The 12,108-nt window shown below is 36.6% G+C and overlaps 2 protein-coding genes across 9 annotated transcripts in view; one reads left to right on the top strand and one right to left on the bottom strand.

The window, feature by feature from the left end:
* rnf24 (ring finger protein 24) overlaps positions 1-6,968 on the top strand; it is a 46,939-nt gene extending 39,971 nt beyond the window's left edge. For 2 of the 5 annotated variants that reach the window (XM_087235606.1, XM_087235607.1), the window contains 2 exons: positions 1,638-1,717; positions 6,010-6,716. In XM_087235606.1, coding sequence (XP_087091732.1) covers positions 1,638-1,717; positions 6,010-6,151 — 222 coding nt within the window. In that variant the 3' untranslated portion in view covers positions 6,152-6,716. 5 annotated transcript variants of the gene reach the window in all.
* The window catches only part of smox (spermine oxidase), a 101,843-nt gene extending 89,735 nt beyond the window's left edge, over positions 1-12,108 (bottom strand). For all 4 annotated transcript variants that reach the window (XM_087235300.1, XM_087235299.1, XM_087235301.1 and 1 more), the window contains exon 1: positions 11,760-12,108. The gene's annotated coding sequence lies outside the window, so the exon portion shown is untranslated. The remainder of the gene's footprint in view (positions 1-11,759) is intronic.

Genomic DNA, 12,108 nt, shown 5'->3' with positions numbered 1-12,108 from the left:
ACCCAACAGTGTATATTCAGCAGACAATCTCTTACAGCGAGACGTGTGCTAGCAGTCTCGCTCCTCTCAAACAGAGAACCATTGTGTCTCAATAATTCTCCAGCCACCCCCTTCTCAGGGTCAATGACACCTCAGGCACTCAGACAGTATACAGAGATGCAACCCATTTTAAGAAACACACAGAACAGTAAATAACTGTTGTGAAAAACACCCAAGTGTCCAGGCACATTTGTCTGAAACCTCTTTTGTCCTTTTACAATTACTACAGTTGTGAGTCCCCCACCCGCCTATATTTGCCGTCAACAAGATTAATTAAATATTTGCTTTGTACGCAACTCTGGAAGATGCTCTACATAAAAGTAGCGAGAATGTATCAGGTTTAACCTTCACTTGCAATTATTACAGCTAGACAGGCAGACAGATGGACAGACTGTTAGACAGATAGACATACAGACAGATGGTCAAATGGATGGATAGATAGACAGATGTATAGATCGATAGATGCATAGAAACATAGATGGACGGACAGACAGACAAACAGACATTTAAATAAACTTCCTGGATAAATTGGTGGTTCATTCCGCTGTGGCAACCCCGGTTTAATAAAGGGACTAAGCCGACAAGAAAATGAATGAATGAATACAGATATATAAATAGATTGATCGATAGAGACAGATATATAGCTATATAGCTTGATATCTCGATATACATAGATGTATAAATAGATATACGTAGATAGACAGATAGATAGACAAATAAATATATGCATAGACAGACAGACAAATAGATATACAGACAGACAGTCAGATAGATGTAAACATAGACAGATAGATATATACAGACAGACACATCGATATAGATGAATAGATAGATATATAGACCGACAGATATATACATAGATAGATATACAGACAGACAGACAGACGGACGGACAGAGACTGATACAATATACATAGACAAAATCTTGTAAAAACATGTAATGATTTTTTCTGACACTGAAAGAGTTTATTTTCATTCATAATTTTGTTAGTTAAGTGTTGTCTAGCAGTTTAGCTTTTCCTCAGTTGATTTCTCATTTTCTTACTTGTTCCTCAAAGTTAATGACTACTTGGAGTAGGAGCTGGTAGCTTTTAGCCTTATAAGGTATAGCAAGTACCTGAGTTTTTCACCTACTTTCAGAGTACATCATTTAATTACGACCAAATGTTCACAGAATTCCACTCTCTGATGCGAGACAAGTCATTAATCAAAGTGCTTGGCTTGCCTTTTACAGCTCCGCGTCCAGACATGTTCAGCTATCTAAAAATGCTGTATTTCTACTGTCCATGAAATGTTGCTATTTTGCCTGATGAAATGTCATATCTGCTCCCCAAACTGGTTCAGCTCCCTGCTAGATTCTGAGAGTAGTCTGATTCATTGCTTAAGATGAAACAAAAGCCTTGAAAAAGAACTGTTCAAGCATATCAGTGTAACATCAATCACAAGTTCTCATGAATACTGCAGTAAAGTATGATTTCGGCTTACTGATCATTGAAGATTATATTAATTCACAGCTTGTAAAAGCATGTTATGAAGAACTGTTTTTGAAGGGAATTTTTTTATCTGTGCATTCACTAGAGTTTGTTTTATCTCCCCAGATTTGTGCGGTGTGTTTGGAAGAATTCAAGCAGAAAGATGAGCTGGGAATCTGTCCGTGTAAACATGCCTTTCACAGAAAGTGAGTACCCTGGCATATGTTGTTTTCTAAATGAGGACCCTCAAGACACAAAGTTTTGCAAGCTGTTGGTTTGAGCATCCCCCCAAATTTGTTCATCTTTGGAACACAAATTAGGATATTTTAGATGAAATCAAAGAGCTCTCTGACTCCCCATAGACATAAAAGGTCATGAAACATCCAAAGCACAGAAAGAAAGCAGGAACATCATCCATGGGTGATCAGTGGTTCAATCATAATTGTTGGTGGTTAATCGTTATTTTATTAGTTCAGACACACATTAGCAATTGATGAACGAATAGTCTTTTTTTGATCTTTTGATTCATTCATAAAAACAGTCACTCACTTTGTTTCTAAATGCATCATATTTTTTTAACAAAGCAAATCAGATGTTTTGGAGTTTGAATCAATGATTCGGTTAATCATTCAAAACAAACATGCAGTCACCTACTAGCTGTATTAGAATCACATTTATATAGCCATGATAGGTCTAAAAAAAAAACACACAACTAGATTAAAACATTACATACAAATAAACCATCAAAAGCCTTAACCTGCATGTGAATATGCAATGTTTTATGGTTTCCACAGTGCTAAATGGATGTGATCAGGCATTGATCTAGTTGAAATGTGTCTGCTTCAGCCATCTTCTCCTTCACCCCTTTGTGAAACATTTGCACTAGGCTGTATGTCAGAGTAAATGCCAAAGTAAATGTCAGACCGATGCTTGGACATTTATCAGAGGGGTGGGGAGCTCGGGTCTTTTTAAACATTTCAGTTTGCCATAGGAATCCAGCCAAATTTCTGAGTTTAAATAGGTCACTGAAGTGAAATTGCACACACACACACGCTTGCAGCTATCTTTATGGAGACTTTCTATAGAAGATTTTTATACTGTACAGACTGTATATTCTGCTCCCACCCAAACTCAACCCTCACAGGAAACAATCTGGATGCCTACATCTTCAAAATACTTCATTCTGTGTGATTTTCCTCATGGGGACCACAATGTCAAAATTAACTAATATTTCAATACTTGTGGGGACATTTAATGGCACAACATAAGGAATACAATGCACACACACATTACATTTGCTGCTATATATAATCTATTGTAGACTTACAATAAACTTAGACATTAAAGAGCCCATATTATGGGTTTTTGAAAATTCCCCTCCATGTAGTGTGTAACACAGCTCTAAGTGAAGTGAAGTATCCAGCTAAGGCTTAAATCTGTAAGAATACAGTGTTTAAAACGGTTGATTCATCTATAAAAGAGTCGACTCATAGTGCTTCAAACGAGTCGCCTTGATACCGACTCATTAGGTGTTTCGCCATGACGTACGAACGAAACCAAGTTATTCACGTGCACGCGCAAACCCGGGAGATTTCAAACCTGAGGCCCCGCCCTCTGACGCAGAAACCCAGACACACACACACACCCACAAACACACGCACACCCACAAACACACGCACACAAACATGCCGGTCGTTTGAAGTCACACTGCAGATGGACATTATATTGAGTCTCTACCCAAAGATGAAACATCAGCATTATAACCAAGCAGTTGGAAACTTCTGGAAGCTACATGCTACAAAGAATACTTCATCTGAGTTTGTTAAAGGAAGGATCAGTAAAGAGTAACTGATGGACGTCAGGATGGGTTTCTTCCATTTCTCAAGTGTAAGTACATGCGGTTAAAGTTGTTGCCTCGTTTACTCTAGCTTGCAAATGTATTTAGTTGTGATTTGTTACTTGTAACCGCGTGTACTGTATCAGGTTAACTGGATATTTTATCTTATCGCGTGCAAAGTCACGTTAAAAACGCGACGCGTGCTGTTTGTTTATGGAGCTCCGTGCTAGAGTTCTGCTCCCGCGATTTATTCGGAAATTTATTCCCGCGCCGCAGAAATCTGGCGCGGGGACAGCCGCGGGAATAAATTTCCGAATAAATCGCGGGAGCGGTCGGTAACGGGTTTAATTTGGGACGGGAGCGGGCTGTCTAGCAATATCACGGATATTGCTATGCGAATTAGAAAGAGAGAGTCTGCGTGGTGCTTGTGTGTATGTTAGTGCGCACGCGCGCGTATGAGAGAGAGAGAGAGAGAGAGAGAGAGAGAGAGAGAGAGAGAGAGAGAGAGAGAGAGAGAGAGAGAGAGAGAGAGAGAGAGAGAGCGAACGAACGAACGAACGAACGAACGAGCTTTGTGCTGTGTGTGTGTGTTTAAACAGACAGCTTGGCTGTCTGGACTGTATACTGGGTGATTTTTGGTTGTGTTCTCCGCTCTAGCGGGACCGGGCGCGGCGGGCAGAAAACGGAGCGGGTTCTCAGGCTAAAACCTGGCGGGTGCGGGCGGAAGCGGGAGCGTTGTCATCCGGAGGTGTGTGTGTGTTTTTGTGTGTGTGTGGTATGGCGAGTACACGACTGTCTCCTTCGTTCGGTTATCCGTGGCACTATCCACTCGCCATAGTGTGGCAGCTAAAATCCACGTCTACACTATCGAGCGTGTATGAACTGTGATTACTTTTTAAATTGCTGATTAGCTATTGGCCATTTCCCTCTCTGACTGAAGGCAGTCGACCAATCGCGACAGACTGTCATCGGTCCAATCAGCGCAGATTAGCTCCGCGCTAAGGAGGGGTTTGGGAACAAATGAATCACTGGACGATTCATACAGGAGTCGCTGGAATAATTAGCTAAAAATAAATGCAGATTATAAGACCATGAAAGTGTTTTTTGACCTTGCATGCATATTAAACTGTTGTTGGAGACCCTTACAACCAGGATATGACCCTATTTCATGTATAATATGGGCTCTTTAAATATTTAAATGATGACTTAGATTGTCAATATACGTAGAAACACTTTGCTTTAGAAGCACGGTTGCAGAGTGACTGTAGTAAAGACACAAGGGTGTAACCTGATGAAAATCAGGCCCCAAATAGACATAACCATGACACGTTACATAATGTGACACTAAATCACATGATGCTTATTGCGTATCATTTGCATGTCGCACAATATGATGCATGAGCACTGAGCAGCTCATTCCAATTTAAAAATCCCCTATGCAAATTCCTCTCACACGCAAAAAAATGATTACTGCTGCTTGTTCAAACTACCCATTTAAAATAAGCTGAAACAATTCTTGTAAATTCGTTGGCCAATTTATCTCTTACGTTTAGTCCACTTGAGTTTGTTAACCATTAAGTTAATTTAAGCATTTTGTGTTGGGACATCATGAAGGAATTGTGTTACTTGGCTAGGGGAAATGTAGTTTCTCTGCATGGTTTGAAGAGGGAAATATTGACGATAAAAGTAATCTTAGGTGTTTAAAGTTAATAGAAAGACTTGTTAGAGGTTAATCTTCACTTTAGTTTGAAGATTTAGAAAATGCCATGTAATCTTTTGAAATGAGACATGCAGAAGCACCCATGCTTTTGGTGTTTGCAGCTTAATTATAACAAAAATGCAGTTTGTTGCTTTGCTCAGTGAGCAATAACTGTCCTAAAATGAGTTCTGAGATCGGTTTCAATCAACTGTATATGTAACTCTTTCAGTTCATTTAGGATAACTTCAAGAAACTTCAAAATGTATGACACATAATAGATATGCATGATAATATCAGACCTTTGAGTGGAAGTTAAATAAAAAAAGAAATGTATTTAAACTTTGATAAAATCATGTTGGACCAACTCAGTTGAATTCAACTGTGTAAACAGAATTTTTTAGTTGGTGCTAAACAAAATTATTGAATGGAAATCCTGCCCTCATTTTAATTAAGTTCATCCAATGAGTTTTTTTATAGTACAGGCAGTCTTGCTTCAGAGGGAAAGTAGTATAATAGAAGAAACAATATAACAAAAACTGTCATTGGAAGATGTTGTTTTTTTTAAACTAGTTTTACAAAACTGTCAAAATCCAGACTGTGTCAGTGGTTAAATAGAGACTTGTGTATCATAGATCTGTTTGTGTACCTGATGTGACCAACACGGCCTAAAATAGAAGTCTGCTTACAGTGAATTATTCATCAGAGCAGAGATGCCAGCATCTCACTCCAACGAACCCGAGATTCAGTCTCACATTCACATGAGCTTCCTGTATCGAGACGCCCACCTTCCTCAACACAGACACATCATATGAAAGCACTCCACACATGCTTTATTGAGAGTTTGGGTTAGCAGAGTCTCCTTGTACTGTAGCTAGTAGTTTCGCATGCTTTGTCAAATGTTAGGCATGATGTTATCCAGTTTGCCTTTAATCTTCAACATTTTCTTTGCATCTTCCTCTCAGGTGCCTTATTAAATGGCTGGAGGTGAGGAAGGTTTGCCCGCTGTGCAACATGCCAGTCTTACAGCTGGCGCAGCAGCAGAGCATGTCTGAACCCATTGCCCCAACACAGCAACATCTGCCCGGGGTGGAGAACCTGGTCTAGAACCTTCTACAAATGTGACTGCCACTACTTTCACACTCCCTCCTGTACAGGTACATGCTCGTATCCAAGGACAGACTGCAGGATTGGCCCACGGTGACCTGTGACCTGCAAATGCTCAAGTCCTGCCTTGGTGGCTTTATAAAAGGATTATAAAGGATCTCCAAATTACAATAATAGATGATTTACTCAATCGGTCTTATTTGGATTTAGCTTTTTTCCCCTGTGGGATCATGAAGAAGAGTTTAAGTAACCGTTCCACGCCAAAGCACTTTTGTTGAGGATACCAGTGAGAGGCAAAACAGGACTTAAAAACAGCATTAAACACATTAAGATAATCTACAGTTTTTTAACAAACTTTTTTTTAAACAAGCACTTTACACAAAACTCAAACCTAATTGCTTGTGATAGTAGCAAGATCTTGTTTTATATTTTATAATTTGAAACTTTTTTTTTTATAAAGGTGATGTACGCAGAGCCACAGAGCAAAGTACCATTGGTTTTACATTGATTAGAGAGGGTTACGTTTATACTGTATATTAAAGGGACAGCAGCTCTCCAATGTGTATATGTTTGTTTGTTTGTTTGACTGTTTGTGCATCGATGGCCATAAACAAATGTGAATGCAGAGTTTGTCTTATTAGGGTCACGATCTGACCCAGCAGTATTTAATCTGTGTTCTGTGGATGTCTTTATATTGAAAATGCTTTTTAAACTGAGGGCTGTGTTAAATACACATTCACACACACACACACACACACAAACACACGTCGACTGCTTTGAGTTCAAGGCTGTATTTGATAAGAATCTGAAACTAACCTAAAAAGGAAAAGAAAGAGAAAACGCATATGATCTGATACACAAACTATTCTAGATAGAATTTATATTTTCCCAATCACTATACAGTTGAAGTCAGAATAATTAACCAAGCCCCCTACCCATTGATTTTTTTTTCTTTTTTGAATATTTAACAAAAGATGTTTAACAGAGCAAGGACATTTTCACAGTATGTCTGGCAATATTTTTTCTTCTAGAGAAATACTTATTTGTTCCATTTAACCTACAATAAAAGCAGTTTTTAATTTTTTAAAAAACATTTTAAAAGGTCCAAATTATTAGCCCCTTTAAGCTATATATTTTTTGATAGTCTATAGAACAAACCATCGTTATACAATAACATATACAATAATAACCTAATTAATCTTACCTGACTAGTTTTTCTAATTAACCTAGTTAAGCCTTTTAATATCACTTTAATCTGTATAGAAGTGTCTCAAAAATATAGTCAAATATTATTTACTGTCATCATGACAAAGATGAAACAAATCAGTTATTAGAGATGAGTTATTTAAACTATTACGTTTGATGAGAGAATGAGAATGAGAGAAAGTTTTTTCAACACAATTAAACAGAAATTGGGTAACAAACAGGGGGGCTAATAATTCAGTGGGACTAACAGTTATGACTTCAACTGTATATAACAAAATCGCAATAATTCAAAATATTTCCCAGACTAAATAAAACATCTGTTATAAAAGTAACACCTTTAATTTAGCAATGAACTTGCAGACCTCCCGCAAGATCATTCATGTCAGCTGATACTTTAGGAAACTGCTGCCATAAGATCGCTTCTGTCTTCACTAACTGATCATAGTTAGAGGATTAGTCAGATTCTGGCTTCAGTTTCCCAATCCAGAGCGAATGTTTTCATTCTGCAGATGTTATATAGAGTTAATGGAAAAGTTACAAATTGACCAAGAGGGGTTTTACCCAAATTTAAACTCCAACTAAATATCCCAAAGTATTGTTTTGACTTTCATGATTACCTTTTATGCAAATTGGTCAGGTTTTTAATTCCCATTGTACAATATTTGCTTAATTATCCCATATCTCCAATGAAGCCTTGGTTCTACGCAAAGCAGCTAATTTGTGTCTGTGTGCTTGTGTGTGTGTGTTCACACAAGCTCTCATTTTGTGCTGCATAGCTTTCTCAAAATATACTTGGCATAAAGAGCCCAGATCTGTCTTCAATAAATATTAATAAATTAAATGTCAGTCTAGTAAAGAAAAATCAAAAATAACATAAAAAAAGTAAACCTGCTGCCCTAAAGTTCAGTAAATGTGAAGTGAACATAATTCCAAGTTACAACAGGTTTACTCACTTTAAATAAAGTCAACTTATTGCTTTTAAGACAACAGTAATGCTTTTTAAAAGTTACTCATTGCTTTTGACAGTGAACAGCCCCAGATTACAGTACACAGTCTAGTTATCATTCCAGCATATCTGTAAATCAGTCCAGCACTTTGCAACTCAGAATCCTCAGCCATAAAGATCATTGACCAGCAGGTGGATGTAGTCAGCAGTCTGTAACAGAATAGACACTCTGGCACTTTCCTGCTCTATAGTACAACTATTTTCCGCCCTTTTCATCCCACCAACCAGATAAGGTCATCCTGGGTCTCTGTGCCCACCATTTTAAGCCAACCTATTAGTGAAACATGCATAATGTTGTGCATACAGCTGGCCTCAACACTATAAATGATGCCAAATGGGAAAACTTAATTTCCATTATCTGATACAAGCTTGATACATATCAGTATTGGGTTTGATCAAAAGTGCTGGTCATGGAGTAAATGGAGTACTGCTAATTCATTGCCAAGAAAACTGCCCACCGTGTTCTGCAATGTATTTTTTGTGTGTGCTTGAAAGGCAGATTGTGAATTAAAGTTAAGCTTATTTAAATATTTTTTTTATATTTAATAATTGTTTGCATTTGCAGAGTGTGTGCAGAAACTCTTTTGACTCTGATATCACTAATCATTTTTTTCAGTGTGCTTTGGTACTTTGTCTTAACGAAGTGTAAAACACTGAGGGTTTCCTTTAGAAAACCCTTTATTGTGGACAAATAACATTGAGTCCTAAATTAGGATCTCTTCTTCATCTCTTTGGCTTTAGTAACACAGCAGGTCTTAAAGAGTCACTCTGATCACGAATGTATGCATATAGAGAGCTGTGGTTCAACTGTGTCATTATAATGTGAAAGTAGTTGATTGTGTCTAAAATGTACAAGTTACATCACTGCACTTTTCATATTCTTCTGTTTAGGTGGTATTAGTGCCTCTCTGTTGAGGTGGAACGGAAACGGCGCAAAAATGTTATTTATTGTGTGCTAAAGTTTAAAACTCATAACATTTCAATAGTACTTTCTAACTGCTCTAATTTAGTGTTTAGGCAAAGCAAGGCTTTGTGATTGTTGCTAAAAGCAATTTCAAAATCGGTTTGGAAACATATCTAGAAAGTCAAGCTAGCATGTTCATACAAGTGGTAGTCCTCAAGAAAATTGGGAATGTTAATGTTAGGCCACATTTTTAGCATATTTAAACTAATGTTTTCTACTGATCATTACTGAGAGTGCCATATCTGGTTTACCCGTTTTAATTTGAAAAGGCAACATTAGGTGTTTGCTTACTACTTAACAACTCTTGTTTGTTCCTAATGGGCTTTTTAAACCAATAAGACATTGTGAAAAAAGACTGTTAGGAACAGCCCGGCAGTATTTCTGTTGTTTAGTAATACTTTGTAGAATGTGCTTATTAAGGCACATGACGCAATTCAAATATTATGTTTTAATAAACAATTGCCTATCTATTAACTATCTCAGTGTCAAATCTGTGACATGGTTTTTCAAGGTTTCCATGATGTTCCTCCTTCACCATGCCACTCTTTTTGTCTGAGGTGATCTAATATTTGTCCCGCCCCTCACCGTTGTGACCTCACAGATGTAAACATCATAGCCCCGCCCCTTCCCAACACAGTCTTGTTTTAACACTGCTAATGTTTGTGAATCTCACAGACATGTTTGTAAAAGTAAGAATTCTGCAGCAGAATATTTTCTGTACAGTATTTGTAAACTATATTTTTGTATATTTAATCAACATTTTGAAGAAAAGTTAAAAAATGCAAAGACGCTTTTTTTTTTTTTTTTGCTAATTTTGTGTTATATTCATTAAAATATGTTGCATGTGACTGACTTGAATTGTAAATAAAGTTGCCAAGTTTTTGCAATAAAGAAATTGTGTTGTCTTTTTTTATGACTGAAAACATTGTGATCAGTTCAGCATTAGAACCAGGCATCAGTAGCATTATAATACATACATAAGAGGCTGGTCGAGGTAAGCTGGTCCACTTTTTCTTGTTTTGTCAATAAAGGTTAACCAGGTTAAATATTTAGAATATTGAAATCCAAATCTCACAATCACTATTTTGAAAAATAGATGTTCTTAATCTAATAATATATCCTTTATCAATACAGCTAATTAAGCCAAATCACTTTCATGAGACACTTTGACCTGCTTTTACGTCAGATGAATTTTCACTGTCATGAAGGAAAATCACTTATGCTTTTCTGCAATGATCTTTAGTCACAGATCACAACTTTTCACATCCATAAACAATTGTGACCTTACAAAAGCTAGGTGTCTTTTTGCATCCATGCCATTTACTTTATGATTTTTGGAAACAGAAATAGATTTTATTTTTTATTTTTATTAGAACCAAATCGGTCTCATTTGAATTAAGACTCTTTTCTCTCATTTTGAGGGATGCGTTTGTTAGGAGTTTAATTAAACGATGGAAAAAATCCCTGAAGGTTAGCCAACTAAATGTGAATAAATTCATTGGTTTAATATGTGCCTGTATTAAGGTCATGGTTTAGTATATTCTTTGAACAGTAGACAAAAGTTAAACTATAAAATAAAAGTTACAATTTTTTTTTTTTTTTTTATGGACAGGGGTTGAATACATACAATTAATTATCGATTTAAAAAGTATTGCATCTGTAAATAAATCTAATGCTAATTAAAAATCTTAATGGCATAAAATCTTAGCGAATGCCATAAACTTTGAATACCAGTTACTTGCACATTACTTTATTATGAAAAGCTAGATTTCTCAGCAGAACCCCAACTATGTTATATTATTAGACACGCATAACTATTAGATAATAATATAATAAAAATAATCAACAGTGAAAAAACAACTTGAGAATCTTGTTTTAATTACAATTTTAAAACGAACACATCCTGGACATCAATCCATCAATATGTAGGTCAATATAGAGCAAATATTTAGATAAAGCTCAAGAGTTCATTGACTTTTCTTAAACTGACAATCTGAAGGACATTGAATGATAAAGCTAAATGTAATGCTATGGGTAGAAGACTGGTTGAGCAATTACATGAGCTATTACTGTTTTTCTTTTATAATTAGTTGTAAAATGAATGAGGTGCCAAACAATCTGCAACATCAAAAACACTTGAAAAAAGTCTATGTTTCTTATTGAAAGTAACAAAACAACAAAAATATTGGAGGGGTTTTGTGTTATCTGGTTTCACATTCAAGAATTATTTTAAAAGAAAATATCCAAAACAAACACATGTCTCCCCTTATTGCTCAAATTTGCATCATGCAAATTGCTAATAACTAACCAGAGCTAGCACCAGACAGCTCTAATGAGGACACTCAAAACTTCCCTAATACTTACTATAGCTAAAAATTACAACAAAATATTGTTTCTGTGAAACATGACAAAAGGAATGTTAAGTTACTTACATGTTGACAAAGAGCAACATTGGCTTCCATTTCCAGGTCTTCCCAAGATTCTCTCCTGGCTTATCCTTAACTTGAGTAGTTGTTTCTTGGACATTATAAAAATTAATTTTCCAGTGATATTAATTTGAGCTTTTTCTTCTTTGGTAGTGTCTCCATCTTTTACACCAGGGGTGCCCAAATCAGTCCTGGTGGGCCGGTGTCGGGCAAATTTTAGTTCCGACTTGCCTGAACACACTTATTCTGAATCGTTGTGCCCAGTAAAAGCTTGATTAGCTTTGGTTGGAACCAAATTCTGAAGGACACCAGCTCATTGGGACAGAGTTTGGGCACCCCATGTGTTATAATCTTT

This window comes from Danio rerio, chromosome 1, assembly GCF_052040795.2.
Source record: "Danio rerio strain M-AB ecotype USA chromosome 1, GRCz13ab, whole genome shotgun sequence".
In the NCBI taxonomy this organism is placed as follows: domain Eukaryota; kingdom Metazoa; phylum Chordata; class Actinopteri; order Cypriniformes; family Danionidae; genus Danio; species Danio rerio.
The sequence above is the reverse complement of the archived record's forward strand: the minus strand, read 5'-3'. Positions and strand labels throughout refer to the sequence as shown.